Source organism: Vulpes vulpes, chromosome 15 (genome assembly GCF_048418805.1).
Source record: "Vulpes vulpes isolate BD-2025 chromosome 15, VulVul3, whole genome shotgun sequence".
NCBI lineage: Eukaryota > Metazoa > Chordata > Mammalia > Carnivora > Canidae > Vulpes > Vulpes vulpes.
The window spans coordinates 51,803,539-51,821,939 of record NC_132794.1 but is presented as its reverse complement, the minus strand read 5'-3'; the positions used below and the strand labels follow the sequence as shown (position 1 = coordinate 51,821,939).

Here is an 18,401-nt window from a genome sequence, read left to right as displayed (position 1 = left end):
AATCATAATCCTTCCCCAGAATTGGTTAATGGATATTTGAAAAGCAAAGTTCCTCTTTTCCTCTAGTGAAGCCAACCCGGGAAGACACGCATATTGTTCTCTTTCCTAGCCACATTGAGAATGCCTGTCTGCCATAGAAGATTGACTCAGAGGGAAAAGAATTGGGAGATGGGAAAGAGAAAGTATCTTGATTATATTAATTGACTCCTAGATCTAGCCAAGCCTGAAATCTACCCTTGGATTTCCTAGTTACATGAGCCAGTAAATTCCCCATTTTTGCTTAGGCCTATTTGGGTTGGATTTCTGTCACTTGCAATCACATAAGTCTTAACTAATAGACTCAGCTCAAACTTTACCTTCTTCTGGACATTTTCCCTGAGTGACTAGTAGAAGTCGGTGGCATATACTGAATTCTGTGAGCCTATACAAATAAGACATCTACCTTGGCACTTAACATAAATAATTAAACAGAGCTTACTTAGGACAAAGACTTTCAACTCTGAATCCCCAGGGCCTTATATATATATTAGATACTTCCAAAATGCTTGTGGCAATAATTAATAATGAATTCTTGCAGTTACTGAATGTCTGGAGAGAAAGATTGATTGAGATCAAGAGAGATTGACTACAAAGGGCTTTCTATGATCTAAACTAACTGGCATCAATACAACACAACTTAGGTCAGAGTAGCTGCCCACAGGACCCCTCCAGTAAAAGAACCCACCTGTTTCTATGGGTTATCTCATTACAAATCACTAGGAAGGAAACAGTCAACTTTTTTTTTTTGAGGCAATTAATAACTTCTACCTAACACAGTGCTTGCTACTTGGTGAGCAGTAGGTAAGAGTCTTCACAATAACCCAATAAGGTAAATTCTACTACAGTCCCCATTTTATAGGCAAGAAAACAGGGCCCAGAGAGTCTCCCCTAGATCACACACTGGCTGGATGCAGATTTGTGCACTTAGCTGCTACTGCACATTGCTAACCTGTAACAAACACTGGGAACTTTCCAGCTCTGAAGGTGAGTTTGAAATGAGGCAGAGAGATGTAGTATCAAGTAACAGAATCCAGTGGAATTTAAGAAACAAAAGAGATGATCATAGAGGAAGGGAGGGAAAAATAAGACGAAATCAGAGAGGGGCAAAAACCGTAAGAGACTCTTAATAACCGGAAACAAACTGAGGGTTGCTGGACGGGGTGGGGGGATGGGGTAACTGGTGATGTGCATTAAGGAGAGCACGATGTGATGAGCACTGGGTGTTATATGCAACAGATAAATAACTGAAAGCTACCTCTGAAACTGATACACTGTATATTAACTAATTGAATTTGAATAAAATAAGTTGAGATGCCTGGGTGGCTCAGCCCAGGCATCTCAACTTGGGCATCTGCCCAAGGGCATCTGCCTTGGGCTCAAGGTGTGAACCTGGGGTCCTGGGATTGAGTCCTGTATTGGGCTGCTTCTCCTTCTGCCCATGTCTCTGCCTCTCTCTGTGTGTTTATTTATGAATAAATAAATAAAATCTTTAAAAATAAATATTAATTTTTAAAAGAGACAGAAAAAAAAAAAAAAACCCTAACAGAATCCACATGGCTTCCAGTTAGGACAAGGATGCTAGAAGATCATGTGTCATGATCCCATTTCTCCCAGGCAGGTGGGAATTCTTAGTCTAAGGGGAAGTTGTATTTCTGAGGGCTTCATTCAACTGCTAGAGTTAACGACAACATAATAGCTTCAGTCTCTGGGCCAAACTGCTAAAAGCTATACCTTGGTTCATTTAGTGCTTACATCAATTCTATGAGGTAGGCATTACTGCCCACCCTACAGGTGACAAAGCAGGTTAAGAAGCTTGAGTTGAATGCTGAGACATTAGTGAATGGGAGAGCCAGCACCCAAATCTAGGTCTGTGGTTCCAAGTCCTGTGTTCCGTTGGGCTGTCTGTCCTCCAAGAAGATCTGAAGCCTGGTGTCCTCGCAGCAACCAGAGTTCCTGCCTTTCTGCAGCTTCTGTGCTACTGTTAGCCTAGAGGTGGCCCCAAATTGTACCTGAGGGATGCAATCGCAGCAGTTGTACTACATGCAAATATGGAAAGCTATAACTTAATTTAGGATTTTTAAAGTGTGCTCTGCTCCAAGAAAGTTAATTTTAAAAATCAATATTGAGGAAGAAAACTGTCCAGTATTTCACCGTCCATCTTTCTCAACTGTCTTTTGTGATCTTTCTACCTGTCTGTTGCAAAGTATTAACCTTGATTTTTCTCTTGCGTATAGACAAGGATTCTCCTTGCAACTTGGCAGTTAACCTAACTAGAGAGACCTGGTCTTCATTAATCCATTAAAAAAGCTTCAGCTTGGGGCACCCTGTGGCTCAGTTGGTTAACCGTCTGCCTTCAGCTCAGGTCATGATCTTGGGGTCCTGGGATTGAGCCCTGCATTGGGCTCCCTGCTCAGGAGGGAGCCAGCTTCTCCCTCTCCCTCTGCCCCTCTCACTCACTCATGCTATCTCTCTCTCTCTATTTCTCTCTCTCTCTCTCATTCTCTCTTAAATAAATAAAATCTTAAAATATATAAATAACAAAACAAACAAAAAGCTTCAGCTTATCCAAAGCATTTCTCTTGTTCCTTCCTTCCCTGAGATGATCCTGAAAGTTCCAGGTGTGGTCTTAGGGCATGAACTGGGAACTTTGCTTTAAAATCAGACTGGGGGGATCCCTGGGTGGCACAGCAGTTTGGCACCTGCCTTTGGCCCAGGGCGCGATCCTGGAGACCCAGGATCGAATCCCACGTGGGGCTCCCGGTGCATGGAGCCTGCTTCTCCCTCTGCCTGTGTCTCTGCCTCTCTCTCTCTCTCTCTCTCTGTGACTATCATAAATAAATAAAAATTAAAAAATAAAATAAAAAATAAAGTTTGGGAACTCACTGTGTCTTCTTTTAAAAAAATAATAAAATCAGACTGGGAAAAATAAAATAAATAAATAAAAAATAAAAAATAAAAAATAAAATAAAATCAGACTGGAGTTATCCTGCACATTAAAACAATCAGAGAAGCTACTCTTAAATGTTGGGTTACAAAAGCTACCTTCCTCAAAAAGAAGACTACTCCATGTCTGATAATTTTGTTTGTAGGATATGTGAGGAAAGTATCTAGTGCTGACTATATCCCAATACCCTAAGTAGTTATGGGACATACATTCATTACATTAATTAATTAGCAATTTTCTCAGCCATCACAAAGGATCTGTGCTACTTGTGTCGTTAATTACTCACCAATCTACTCTCTACAACCAACCTCTGGGGCTTCAAAACATATCAAGTATAAAACACAAATAGTACTTGCAGTGTGATTCTTTTTGTTTTCAAAAATTTTATATGTGACAGTACTAGGTTGACAGAAAAAGACACCAATATGAGGGATCCCTGGATGGCTCAGCAGTTTAGCACCTGCCTTCGGCCCAGGGTGTGATCCTGGAGAGCCGGGATCGAGTCCCACATAGGGTTCCCTGCGTGGAGCCTGCTTCTCCCTTGGCCTCTCTCTCTGTGTCTGTCATGAATAAATAAGTAAAATCTTCAAAAAGAAAAAGACACCAATATGTTATGAGTTGTGATAACTGGGGGATGGATTTGGAGTAGTTTTTATTCTTTTTGTTTATCCGTTCTCTAAATTTTCTACAAATGTTAGACATAAGAAAAAACACTAAACATATTTTTAATACCAAAAAAATCTAAATATGAATCAATACTGTCCTTTGTGACTTAAGTCTCCCTTCCCTCCCTACACACCAGTGGTTACTACACCCATAGCTCACCCAGGGCTAATGCCAAGGCAAGGAATTTTGGTTCTTAGAAAGAAGGTCCAGAGACAAGAGGAGGGGGCCAAGGAGAGGTTTGTCAAGTCAATAGTTCTGGCGTGGTGTCTCTTCTGTATTCTGAAGGCATCGGCCTCTGGGTAAGACAGAGCTCTCCACAGGGTGGAACCTGCAGCCCCACCATTGGAGAAACCATCCACCTGTGTCTCTATCCTGGTCTTACCCCTTCTTCTGCTGCCTGATCCCAATAACCGGAGGCAGCCCCAAGGGAAGGTCCCGCCCTTGGCCAACCCCACCTTTGTGGCAAAGGAGATAAGGTTTCAAAGGCCAAGCTTTTCTGGAATTCTGGCCCATAGTGGTTACCACTCTCTCCAGCCTTGGCAATAAATCTGCCCAGCATAATGTGAATCTATAAGCAATTTCCCGATGCTTGGAGGTCTATCCAGAATGCGTGATCCTAAACAGACCCAGAAGGGTTCACCCTGTAAGGGATTTCAACGTGACTTGACCTGGATCCTCCTCAGCTATCCCCAGAATCCCAGCCCATCCCTAAAAATGCAGAAACCGGCTTTACCCACACTTTTGTTCACACCCAGGGAGAAAGTAACGGCTTGCTACTCCCAGGACCCCCAGGAACTTGCAGAGGAAGGCTTTTGAGGCGAATAGCGCCCAGCTCTCCCTGACTGCATGCCTGCCAGCATGGGCAGGCTGCCAGGAGCCAGGCTGCAGCCACCTCAGGGAGAGATTCAGAATGGAAGGCAGAATAATCCCACCACTGCCTGCTTCCCGAGGATCGAGGATCGTGAATGCAAATGAGGTGAGGAGCGTCTTTTGTGGTTCTGCTCTCCCATCCTAGGACTGGGGTGGGTTGGGAGGGGGTGGGTGCCCCCCACGAGCCATGCCAGGATAACAGAATACTACAGACAAGCCAGATGTGTTGTTACCACAGAAAACATCTTCCAACTTCTATTGCTGGGGTCCGTGGCTGGAGTGGGGCCCTGTTCTCTCCCCGAATATGGGCCACTGAAGAAAGTCTACTTCCCAACCAACCAAGGCCTCAGCCAGCCAGCCCCCTGGCAACCCAGGAAAAGATGAGGAAACCATCACATGAACCACAAAAGTATCTCCTGGGCCAAAATAGTGCTTGGCAGGTAGTACATGCTCAGTGAATATTTGTTGAATTAATGAATGAATGCCTGAGCAGTTTCTCAAGTCATCTGCTGATGACTGTCACTCCAGGAAACCAAAGAGACTTGGTAATCCTAGCTTACACTGTTACCTAAACTAGGTAACTGTTCAGGTTTGAACCCTGAACGACTGTAATCTAAGGCATGGCCTAGACTGCTATGCATTTCCCTTTGTGGAGTTCATAAATAAATATGAAACGTACAAAGCCTTAAAATACCAGATTGAGCTGAGACTGGAAGTTTCTACAAATAAATGGATTGGAAACAAATGACTTTGAAGCCACTGCTGAACTTCAAATAAGTGAACTATTTCCTGCAATATTTCCAATGGAAACACATTCAAAATTCTACTGGCCAAAATTGGGACTGAATGGAACAAATGCTCACCACACACATCAGAATTCCTCTAACCCTACCCTCAATGTGCAGGAGTTCCCTGAAAATCAGGGGCTATAAAAGAGTAAGATTTGCAAGGGATTCAGCAGAGGAAATGTCTGGAAAGTCTAAAGGAGAAGGAAGGGGAGAAGCAGGGTGGACTCTCAGACCATGATGCAAGAGAGGAGCCTGAGATAGGAAGAGGGGAGGGTAGGAGGATCGGGGAAAGAGAACCTCTGGCGACACAGTTCTAAGGCCGTTTCAGCTAGGGTGATGGGAAATCATGGAGCCAGCCACATCCACCAGTGATGGGCCAGCACTCAGTTATTAGCCTGGAGGAGGTGTGGCCTCAGCACAAACATGGTGGCAGAGCCAAGGGGCAGCAGCCACTATACCCCTGCAGAGAAGTCCTAAGCATCACGTGTTCAGGCCTGTCACACACATGGTTTGAAATAATATTTTCCCTGGAGTGACTTTTCTGTGAATCCAAACAGGCTCTGGTGAAATTAGGCCAGCTATCACTGGAACCCTTACAGTAGATAACAGGTAAGCTCCCACCACCAACCTCTGCTCCCAACTGCTATAACTTTTCATTCCGCTAGTCAAGATAAAATTGTCTCATAGAGGCCCCTGGGTGGCTCAGTTGGTTAAGCATCTGCCTTCAGCTCAAGTGATGATCACAGGATCCTGAGATCGAGCCCTTTCAGGCTCACTGCTAGGCAAGGAGTCTGCTTCTCTCTTTCTCTGCCCCTCTCCCTACTCATTCTCTCCCCTTCTCCCTCTCTCTTAAATAAATAAAATCTTTTTAAAAAATGGTCTCATAGAATCTCAATCAATGGCAAGCTTTTATTTAAAAAATAGAAATCTATTGTTTCATTTGAATATTTCCAAAGAATCAAACTCATCCTGGGCAGACCACATGGTGGCTATCCAGAGCACTGAAAAGGGAGCCATTTGGTCACCATGATCCAGCAGTAAATTCTTCGAGCGGGGTTAGGTTTTAAGTTCTTCATGCTGCTCTTGATCAATCAGCAACTGTGACTGGGGTTCAGAAACCATCCTTAACTCATCCCCAGATGGAACAACTTGCGCAGAAATGCTGGTCCTCCCCAGTAACCCCTGGAAGAAATGACCGAAGAAGATTATTTGCACTGGAAAAGATGAGGGTGACTTCAGCAACAGGAAGTTGAAAGGGAAGTCAGGTTGCTCAAAGCACATGCTTCTCAGCACATAAAGCAAGACTTGTCTAGTAGAAGAAAGTAGTAGTAGTAGTAGTAGTAGTAGTAGTAGTAGTAGTAGTAGTAGTAGTAGAAAGATCCCATGACCAGCAGGGGACAACCTACATTGGATCCCGGCTTTGACAAAGACTTGCTATAGGATTCTGGACATGTGGACTCAATTCAGCAAACTGGCCTGAAGCCTGTACTACATACAAACTGCAATCCTCTGTATTCTCATTTGCTCCCAAATTAAGTACAGGTAGGTCAGTGCCCTACTACATTTTGGAGCAGATATATTTCCTTGCTGTGGGACGCTCTTGTGCCTTTGAGGATGTTTCGCAACATCTCTGGGCTCTGCTCACTAGATGTTCCCAGTGGTGACAAATACATCTCTCAGTATTGCCAAATGTCCCCTACGGGGCAAAATCGCCCCTGGATGAAAGCCACTAGTGTACATACCCTGACTTAACACTATCTCCTAAGGGTTCGGAGATAGTTAAATTGCCAAAGACAAAGAGGAACAATTAATTTTTTATTGCTCTATTTACTTCTTGAATGCCTTCTATGTAGCTATCTTTCTATGTGTCATCTCATTAATCCTCATCCTGTGAGGCAACGTTAATTTCATTTTGCAGATAAGAAACTTGATCATAGAGTGTTTAAGCAACTTGCCCTAGGACACACAGCTAGAGAATGGCAGAAGCAGGACTCAGACACAAGTCTGACTCCAAAGCTTATGCTCTTAATCACTAGGTTTTATTTTTCCTGGAACACAATAAAAATAAAAGGTGGCAGATGAAAAAGGACTTGACACATGAAAGTGATTTACTATTATTATTATTATTATTATTATTATTTTATTTTTAGTTTTAGTTTTATTATTAATAGGGCAGCAAGAACGAGCCAGGGCACAAGAAACAGAGGACTTGGTCACTGCCAAAAATGAAGAGAAGAGGCTGCCTCCCTCTGTGACTGGCAGATACGGGATCACCCCCTTTCCTCACCCAGAGCAGCCTCTTTCTCACCAAGTACGGTTGAGGCTTCAGATCCTTTTTAAGCTGCCATCACTAATCCACAAGAAACTACACAACAAAGCAGATCCCATCCACCAGTTCTGGTTTGGGTCATGATTTCTCCTCTACCCAGGCCTCCTTGATATAACCACCGGGCACACGCCAGTGAGACGTGTCTCTACCCTCAGTGATGACCTTACCTTAGCATCATATTCCAGTACAGGAAAGGCATCAGGTCAGCCTTCATGAGGTACATGGTAAGTCGCTCCCTGCTCTGGTCAAAGGGGAAGGTTTCCAGCGGCTGAGCATTGTAGTCGAATTCCGCAAGAATCACACGGTTGTAGCCAGTCACCAGTGGACACGAGGTGTAGCCATCATACTATATTTGCATGCGAGATCAAGTTGGAAAGTGGCTTTTTTTCATGGTATTATATAAATACCTTAGAATGTATTATTTACTTTAAATAGTTGCAATTTTGTCTATTTTAATTTTTTGCACAGGAAAAAATGCAAATTCTATACAAAAATATATACTAAAGGCAAAAATTAAAGTGCCCATATTAAGAAAGTGGCAGAGGACACCTGAGTGGCTCAGCAGGTTCAGCGCCTGCCTTCAGCCCGGGGTGTGATGCCGGGGTCCCGAGATCAAGTTCCACATCGGGCTCCCTGCATGGAGCCTGCGTCTCATTTTGTCTAGGTGTCTGCCGTCTGCCTCTCTTTCTCTCTGTCTCTCATGAATAAATAAATAAAATCTTAAAAAAAAAAAAGTGGCAGAATTGTGGGAAAACACTGCTTTCATGAAGAATAGGAGATGATAGAGACAGGGTTTTTTTTTATGAGGCATACAAACCTTTTTTGTTGGTTTTTTATTCTTCATAATCAGAGAAATTGTTCTGTCAAGTATTCCTGACTGGGCAGCTATAAGAGAAATGGAAAAGTCAGAAAGATAAGCACTCCGGGTTTCAAAGAAAACTAATTTGCAAATAAATGCAAACAAGAAGCCTCCATTCCCTATCCCTCTAAATTTTAACTAGAACATGGCTCACCTTACCTCTCGAAGTTCTGGCTACCAGGAGGGGTTCCTTAATTCATCAAAGGGCCACACAGATGCCTCTAAGTTTGAAACTCAAGAGCCAGTTCTCTCCAAACATGAGAGAGAGAGAGGGTAAGGATGGCCCTCCCCCAAACCCAGTCCTCCTACTCCTAGGAGTCAGTGGTTGACAACTTGGACTGTGCATCCAGAATCCCCCAGACTACTCAGATATCCTTTTGTCCTTGTTCAGACAGCCTCAACCGCCCCAGGTATATTCAATTAGGCCAAACAGTTAGCTTTCCTCTGTACTGGAATGCCCTGGCTAAGCCTGGACCAGATACAGTCAGACAGGTAGACAGATGTTTTTGGTTTTAGATGGCAAGAGTGGGAGACTGCTCTTTTTATTATGAAAACATTCAAACTCTATCCCATCATAGATGGCACTTTTTTTTTTTCTGGAGTGTGGAGCAAACATCACAACCATTCACCTGTAAATATTTCATGTGTATCTCTGATATATGAGGAACTTTTAAAATATGAACATAATAGCATTTTTAACACCTGAAATACTAGCAATAATATCAGCTAATCCCTGTGTGTTCAATTTTGAATAATCAGGATTGCCCCCTGGGTGGCTCAGCGTTTGAGCACCTGCCTTTGGCCGGGGCGTGATCCTGGGAGTCTTGGGATCGAGTCCTGCATTGGGCTCCCTGCATGGAGCCTGCTTCTCTGTCTGCCTGTGTCTCTGCCTCTCTCTCTCTCTCTCTGTGTCTCTCATGAATAAATAGGTGAAATCTTTAAAAAAATAAAAATAAAAATTCAAGCAGTTTGTGTCTCTCCAGGTGGAAAACTAGATTTACTTTTGAAGAAAGATGGGTTATGTTTATACTGTAAAATGCTCATTAAAGCCATTGTTTTGTGATCTCCAAAATCAGGAGTCAACTTCTTATGCAAAGGAAAATTCTCCTGCGGTGCCTGGTTGGCTCAGTCGGTTAAGTGTCCAAAACTTGATTTTGGCTCAGGTCATGATCTCAGGGTCGTGAGATGAAGCCTCCCTTTTCTCCCGTTTGGCTCTGTGTTGGGCATGGAGTCTGTTTAGGATTCTCTCTCTCCCTCTTCCTCTGTCCCTCACTCCTTCTCTAAAAATAATAATAATAATAATAAAATAAAGGAAAACTTTACACTTGTGGGCCCAGAGGTAAATATAAAAAATATTATGTAACAAGAAAGAAAATAAAGTTTTATTAGTGAAATCCAAAATATAAAAATAATTTTTTGTAATGTAGGCCTACTAGTGAGAAGAATGGAATTCTTTTCCCAAACCTCAGTAGTCCCTATCATCAAATTGATTACAAATGTTAACCAATAGAAATGATTCCTAGCCAGCTGTACAAAAGCAGCAGGTTGCATTTGGCCAGCAGAGTATAACTTGCTGATGCCCAAATCGAAAGAGCAATAAATTTTTTTCCCAAAATGAGGAGGTTCCAAAAAATGAGTAAATAACTCTGCTTAAAAATATAAACTGGCTGGGGCACCTAGGTGGCTTAATTGGTTAAGAATCCAACTCTTGACTCCAGCTCAGGTCATGACCTTGGGGTCATGATCTCAGGGTCATGAGATTGAGCCAATGTCCGGCTCTATGCTCAGCTGGGAATCTGCTTGAAATTCTTTTATATATATTATTTATATTATATTATATTATAATATTATAATAATTATAATATTAATATTATAATTGTAATAAGTATATTATTATAATAATTATATTAATTGTAATATTACAATATTAATTATATTATTATATAATATATAACATAATTATTATATGTAATATGATTACATATTATATAATATGATATAATTATTAATATGATATATAATCATATACAATATATTATGTATTTATATAATATATAGATTATATATGGATTTATATATAAAATATATTTATATATAATGTTTATAAATAGAAATTATATATACAATATATAATATATTATATAAATATTATATAAAAATATATTTTATATATATATATAAACTGGATGCCCTCATTGTTTTGACATCTCTAAAGATCCTATTTCCATTTTGGAAAACTTTGTTACCCTTTGAGAGCCATGTAGAGTTTGGAATCTTTATTGAGAAGACCCAAGGAGGACTCTGCAGCAGAGCATCAAGGCCAACAGAAGAGGAGAAACAATGGCCAGTAGGTGTCACCTGCAGAGATGTTGGGACCCAGGAAGTAGTCACATTGTCCAGGTTTAAGGGTGTGCTGTGTATGAAAGTGTATGTAAGTTGTGGGGTTTTCCTGTTTTATAATCCCCTTCTGTTATGGCCAAACCTTCTGTTAACTTTTGTTAAAGCTCACATCCTGGTCTTGATTGTGGTGTGGGTAATTAAGGGAGAATCTTGTGGAAGAGAAAGAGCCATGGCAAAGCTAGACTCAGTGTGGCGAGATGGGGGTCTCACAGCAGCATAGTGGTCTGGAATGAGGCAAGACATCTGGTTGGGTGGCAAGTAAAAACAAGGATGGGTTATGGAACAAGTGAAAGCCTTGCTAGGGATACTCAGAACACCTGGGGAAGGGAATCTAATGAGAAATGTAGATCCACTTGGGGAACACTGGGACGTCTGTTATTTTGTCACTATTGAAATGACATATATATGCATTTAACATGAATACAATAAAAGCATTCACTGCAGTACTGTTTGAAATAAAAATGGATTGAGGGGCACCTGGGTGGCTCAGTCGGTTAAGCATTTACCTTTGGCTCAGGTCATGATCCCAGGACTGGGATCACTAGAATCTAGCCCTGCATGGGGTTCCCTGCTCCTCAGAGAGCCTGCTTCTCCCTCTGCCTCTGCCCCTCCCCCTGCTTGTGTGTTCCTGCACAAGCTCACTCTATGTCTCTTTCTCTCTCTCTCTCTCTCTCTCAAATAAATAAATAAAATCTTTAAAACAAAAAGAAATACAAATGTGGGCAGCCCGGGTGGCTCAGCAGTTTAGCGCTGCCTTCGGCCCAGGGCCTGATCCTGGAGACCTGGGATCGAGTCCCATGTCGGGCTCCCTGCATGGATCCTGATTCTCCCTCTGCCTGTGTCTCTGCTTCTGTGTGTGTGTGTGTGTGTGTGTGTGTGTGTGTGTGTGTGTGTGTCTCAGGAATAAATAAATAAAATCTTTAAAAAAAAAAAAAGAAATACAAATGTATTGGAAACCACACAAATATAAATTCATAGTAGACTCATTAAGTAAATTCTGGAGCAACCATACAATAGAATACAGACTGGAAAAAAACAGATGTAAAAATAATAAGGATGCTCTCTACATAGTCAGGAGGAACGTAGAAGCAAAGCAAATGCAAAGCAAGGACAGGAGCTAGATTTCTCACTTATAACTTTTTGTATAATCATATTTAATATTATCTATTCAGAACAGTGAATGAAATGTTTGAAGTCAGCCACAAACTGGGTAATCTGGACCTCACATGCATCCACAGGCATTTTTCACACAGAAATTCAGCAGGTTACATTAAGAGAAACCTAAATGTAGAGTGCCATCCCACAGTCTACCTATAAATCACAAAGAGAAAAGACATCATTACAGCAGAGAGAACCCACAGGCATCCTTTCAGCCAGAGAAATCCAGCTTCACCAAGGACAAGACAAGCTAACATGGCAGGCTACTAAGTGAGGCAGTGGGAGGAACACAGCCTCACGTGTGGAGGGTCTTGCCCTTCAGGATCACCTGAATCTAATTTTAAGAAAGCAACCAGACAATTCTAAGTTATGGGATGTTCTACAAGACAACCAACTCTTCAAAAATGCCAATGCTGTGAAAGTCATAAAACAAATGTCAGAAGGCCTGTTCTAGATTAAAGGAAGCCAAAGAGACATGACATCCAATGTAGTGTTAACTGGCTCATGGATTTAAGGGGAGAAGATAATAAAGGCCATTTTTACAAAAACTAGAGAAATCTAAACTGGCTTGTATAAAAGATTATTAATATGAGATAATACAGTGTTCAATTCCTTGGACATGATAATCGTCTCATGGATATAGAGGAGAAAGTCCTTTTTCTTAAGAGATGCAGGTCGAAGTGTCTGAGGGTGAAGTATTATTATGTCAAAACTCACTTTCAGGGCAGCCCGGGGGGCTCAGCGGTTTAGCGCCGCCTTCAGCCCAGGGCCTGATCCTGGAGACCCGGGATTGAGTCCCACATCGGGCTCCTGGCATGGAGCCTGCTTCTCCCTCTGCCTGTGTCTGTCTGTCTGTCTCTCTCTCTCTCTCTCTCTCTCTCTCTTTCTCGAATAAATAAAGTCTTAAAAAAAACTCACTTTTTTTTTAAAGATTTATTTATTTACTTATTTATGATAGACATAGAGAGAAAGAGAGAGGCAGAGACACAGGAGGAGGGAGAAGCAGGCTCCATGCCGGGAGCCCGACGTGGGACTTGATCCCAGGACTCCAGGATTGTGCCCTGGGCCAAAGGCAGGCGTCAAACCGCTGAGCCACCCAGGGATCCCCAAAACTCACTTTCAAATGACTCAGTAAAAAAGTGTCCAAAGAGTAATAAAGCAAATGTTACAAAAGATATCAACTGGTAAATATCTGAAGGGTAATATGAATATTCATTGTACTTTCCTTCAAATTTTTCACAGGTTTGAGATTATTGAAGTAAAAAGTTGGGGGGAAATTATTAATAATGAAAAAGACATTCAGTGGGTCTCCTGGAAAGCCCTTCTTAGGCTGCAATAGTGAAAATAACACACACACACACACACACACAAAGAAAATAACACAACACGTTCTGCAGGTGTGCAATTCACACAAAACACTCTCATCCCCAGCAGCAGGAATTGTCTGCGTTTTACAGCATCTGGAGAAGACAGTTCCTGTCTGTAGAGGACAGCATCTAAAAGGCAATTCTCCTCATCACTGCTAGTGCAGAACATGGTGGTAAAGAATTTAGTTTTCCAGGCTAAGGCCTTAATCGTGTACCAATCAGGGCACGCTCCACTGTATTTGTCCTAACAGAACAATTTTCTGGTCTGCAAGCTTTCATTGACTTGCATGTGTTTCTTGTGGAAACAAATGCTTCCCCAGCTTTATGGTGTTTCAAGTAGAAGAAAAACAGCCAACCTGCCTAGTGTCACAGGCCAAAAAGGCCACAGATACGAGAGTGCCAGTAGAAGTAAGGAATTCCAGAGAGCTGGAGAAGTGCTACCTTCTCCCTAACGCCTTGTCCCCTGAAAACAACTACTCGAACCTAAAAAAAGGCAGATGAGGTCATGCTACTCTTTCTTCTTTACATGATAGTAAGTTCACAGACAACTTGGCTTCTGTGTCAGGGAGGCTAACGTCATTTTTAGGCCACAAAAGCTTCCTTATTAATGGAATGCCGCTTGTGCCAAGCCTTATTTTTGTTATGATGGTGCCTCAGGGTGACATCATTCTGGAAGAATACGAATCATAGTTCATTCTCTTACCTACAGCAGCAGCGGTCTTCGACGTGGGAAGGTTAGTGCAGTCCCCAATCCCAAACACATTTGGGTATTTCTTGTGTTGAAGAGTTTCTTTATCCACATCCACCCAACCCACAGCGTCAGCCACAGGACTCGTCTTGAGGACATCTGGTGAGCTCATTGGTGGGGTCACATGAAGCATTTCGTACTACAAAGAAGGAAAGCATCCAAATTTGTGTTTTTCCCAGTATTTCTACAGCCCCACAAGCTGTGCCCCGATCTCCCTTACCCATACACTGTACTACAGCTGTGTGGCGCACTGGACACTTTGTGTTTGTACTGATCCACGCCTTCTCCCAGCCCTTCAGTGCTCCCATGCAGCACGGTGATAAAACAACTAGCCATTCTGCTTGATGTGGCCTCTCCGTAAGGAGCGGACACAAACCTTCTGGGCAGGAGGTGGGGGAGAATCAGAAACACTGCGATGATCCTCACTAACATTCTGAAAGAACCCACTGATGTTGCTAGTGTTACTAAAGCCAAGGCAATGGGGTTTCTCAGTTGCTCTCTCCCTGGTTCTCAGCTGTCTACTTGTAAAGTCCGGTACCTCGGTTTTATTCTGCAAAAAAGTTCTGCGCAGAGTCCCTGAAACCTGGGAAGGTTGCGTTTGGAGCCGGTGAGTGAGCATCATTTCCAAAATAGGCAGACTCTCAATACATAAAGGAAATCACCGACATGCCAATTTAATGTGAAAGAAAGGGTGGTGAGAATATTAGCTAGCATTTTGGAGGAGAGAGGGATCTGATTCAGTAAAGGGTTTACCGAACAGTATAGGGGACAAGGTGGATTTTTTTCTTTTTTCCCAGAAAAACCTACAGCAACAGTACCCTTGGCAGCACTGCACTAACCCACCCTGATCAATTTGGATAGTTCAATTTTTTTATGTAATTCTTTTTTGTTTACAAAATATATTTGTAGTTTATCCTTTTTATTCCTTTTATTTATAAACTCCATGTCGAAATTTCAAACTTATTTAAGGGTCCCAAAACATTTCATTAAGGTGAAAACTTCAGCATCTTAAGACAATCCCAATCTTGTGATAGTCAAAGCTCCTTGTTTCCGCAAGGAGGACCATGCCTTAATCAGGGCTTGGCAATCCGTGACAGTGGAAGGAGTTAAGGAGGTGGCTTGTATTTAATTCCACTCTCAAACAATTATAAGCATGGGTAGCCTTGAGGTAAAACAGTGCTGTCAATGGCCAGTGTTCTTCTGAAGGTGATCTTGGGTGGTTCTTTACAGGCACAAGTCCCTGAGCCTGGCTCTGTTCATGAACGTGGAGACTGAGCAATTCTGTAGGATAATGTATGAAATGGCCAACAACCATCATCCACCAAATTATTAAGGCTACGTCTGTTTTTCTATAGTTAACTAGAACCACTTATTTTTTTAGCTGAGGGTAAAAATCTCACCAGAGTCATCTCTATCTATTGGCGTTAATGCGCTTAAATTTCACAAGTAGCACGTGAATTCCGTATATCTTTGCTAAAAGGAAAGTTAAATATTTCCATATAATCATCAGAAGGACATGAAGGTTTACTTGAGCTAACATCCTACAAAAGATATACTAAGGTCTGCTTTATAGATTTATTGAAAATTGACATAGGCATTTAGCTGTAGCTTGTCCTTTATTCATTATTCCCACAAACCACGTGCGATAAATAACTTCAGTTGTCCTTCATTAACATCATCTATTGAGAATAGTGGTCTTCAAACTTTAATGTTTGTAAGGAGCATTTGGGAGACTTGTGGGAAATGCAGGTTCCTGGGTCCCACCACCCTGAGATTCCAATACAGCTGGTCTGCGTAAGCACAGGAATCTGTACTTTAACAAAATCTAGCAATTCTGACATATGAGACCTGAAAGTGACCGCCTTAGAAGCTCTGACTTGAAGGAACAGGTTCTTTTACAATGAAAAACAGATGTTATTATATGGACCTTCACCTTCCATTTGCTTATCTATAAATAAATATTACAGTTTAAAAAAATGTTACAGTTGACTGTTGAACAATGCAGGGTTAGGCTATAGGCCTTCTTTTTCTTATCTTTTCCTTTTTTAAAGATTCTTTACAGTGGTGGTTCTCAATCCTGCTTGTATATGAGAATTATCAAAGGAAGTTGAAACTCCCAATGATCGGTCCACCCCCCCCCCTCAAACTAATTAAAATCTGTGAGCATTAGACTTAGACATCAGAACATTTAAAAGCTCCCCAGGTGATTCCAGTGTGCAGTCAGGACTGAGAGCCACTGCTTTAACACCTCTTGGTAGATTTTTTTGAAATTCATATATTTTTTAAAGATTGTATTTATTTTTTTAAAAGATTTTATTTATTTATTCATGAGAGGCACAGAGAGAGAGAGAGAGGCAGAGGGAGAAGGAGGCTCAATGCATGGAGCCCGATGCAGGACTCGATCCCAGGTCTCCAGGATCATGCCCTGGGCCAAAGGCGGCACCAAACTGCTGGGGCACCGGGGCTGCCCTGTATTTATTTTTTGAGGGAGAGAAAGAGAACAAGTAGGTAAAGTAGCAGGCAAAGGGAGAGGGAGAAGCAGGCTCCCCACTGAGCCGGGAGCCCAATGTGGGGTTTGATCCCAAGACCCCGAGATCAGGACCTGAGCAGAAGGCAGACACTTAACCAACTGAGCCACCCAGGCACCCCTGAAATTGATATTTTAAGGGTAGAATTGGGTCTGGAAAGAAAATCTGAAATCCTATCATTCAAGAGAACACAAATATTATTTTTTTCTTTACAAACCCTTTGGAAGAACCATTTATTTATCCAATTCCCTATCCACAACTTCAACTATCCACAGTACAGCTAAGAACCAAAGTAAAAAAGACCAAATAACAAAATTAAGTTCATGCACTCAAGCTCATACACTTTCCTCATGAAAGTATGCTGTGCACCCTCACTTGTAGCCCATTCACTTTTACTTTACACAGAATTGAACAAATGTGGCGATCTCATTTTCCAGTCAATAAGGAATTAGCAGCAGCAGCTTAAAGTTCTAATGCTGGAGGGACCTGCCACTTACAACTGCCTGACAGCCAGGAAAGAAAACTGGAAAAGTACAAAAAGGACACACACAAAAATCAAATCACAGAGGAGTCTGAGACCATTTTATAAGGTGAGAACTAGCCCTACTAGGCCCTAGGAGCATAACTATACAAAAGCTATTCAAACTCATGACCCTGAGCTGAGGCAAGCAAATATGAGATGAACTTGGGACATTCTGTGACACCAGAAACCAAAAAAGTGCTCAAAAATATGATGGTGACACGTCCCAAGGGCAGAGCCATCTTGAAAGGGTTCCTACTGACCAAATCTGGGACAGTGTGAGCACCAAAATAATTAGACAATAATGAATTATAAACCATTGGGGGTAAAAACAGGATTCATGAATTCATACCAATAACCAGTTAATTAAGAGAGAAGGGAAGGCTTTTGTAGACAGAATACTAACAGACTACTGTTAAAGTAGAAAGAATGCTTGATTATGAAAATCACCATTTTGCAACTGCCATAGTAAAGGCTGGATTAGGAAAATCATCAGTGGATGGTAAATCCAGTGGGAAACTTAATGAGGAGGGAGTAGGGTGTTTGTTTAGTCAAGTGTCTCCCTATAGACTTCTTATAAGTAGCAAGGGAGAAAAAGAGTAGTAATATTACAGTGGAGAAAATTGGGCCATCTCTTGAATGGTGATCCAAATGAACATCATCAGTGAGGGGCAGGTGACCACTATGTGCTCTCAAATGTGATACACTAGAAAGACATGACATCGCTTACATAGTATTTCACCCTAAAATGCATAGCCTGAAACTGATCACAAGAAAACATAAACCTAAAATGAGGAACATTCTATTAAAAAATAAAGTGCTGGAGGTGGGGGGCTATATTATTCCAAAATACCAACAAAGAAAGGCTGTAGAGATGTTCCAGATCAAAGGATGCTCAAGAGACATCACAATTACAGGCAATTCCTACCTGTTGACTGGGTTCTGCCCTGAAGGGAAAAGAGCACCATAAATGCTACTGGGTCAATCAACAAAATTAGAATATAAATGGTAGTTTAAAATACTGGGGATCCCTGGGTGGCTCAGCGGTTTGGCCCCTGCCTTTGGCTCAGGGTGCGATCCTGGAGTCCCGGGATCAATTCCCGCGTCGGGCTCCCTGCATGGAGCCTGCTTCTCCCTCTGCCTGTGTCTCTGCCTCTCTCTCTCTATCATAAATAAATAAATAAA

At 41.9% G+C, this 18,401-nt stretch overlaps 1 protein-coding gene across 3 annotated transcripts in view; it reads right to left on the bottom strand.

Moving 5' to 3' along the window:
- Positions 1 to 6,196: 6,196 nt before the first annotated feature.
- Positions 6,197 to 18,401, bottom strand: part of SQOR (sulfide quinone oxidoreductase) — a 48,133-nt gene continuing 35,928 nt past the window's right edge. For 2 of the 3 annotated variants that reach the window (XM_072738421.1, XM_072738422.1), the window contains exons 7-10: positions 14,124 to 14,307; positions 8,454 to 8,521; positions 7,804 to 7,982; positions 6,197 to 6,489 (exon numbers count right to left, since the gene is read on the bottom strand). In XM_072738421.1, coding sequence (XP_072594522.1) covers positions 6,432 to 6,489; positions 7,804 to 7,982; positions 8,454 to 8,521; positions 14,124 to 14,307 — 489 coding nt within the window. In that variant the 3' untranslated portion in view covers positions 6,197 to 6,431. Of the gene's footprint in view, positions 6,490 to 7,803; positions 7,985 to 8,453; positions 8,522 to 14,123; positions 14,308 to 18,401 lie in introns of those variants that run through there. The other variant, XM_072738423.1, reaches the window with a different exon arrangement.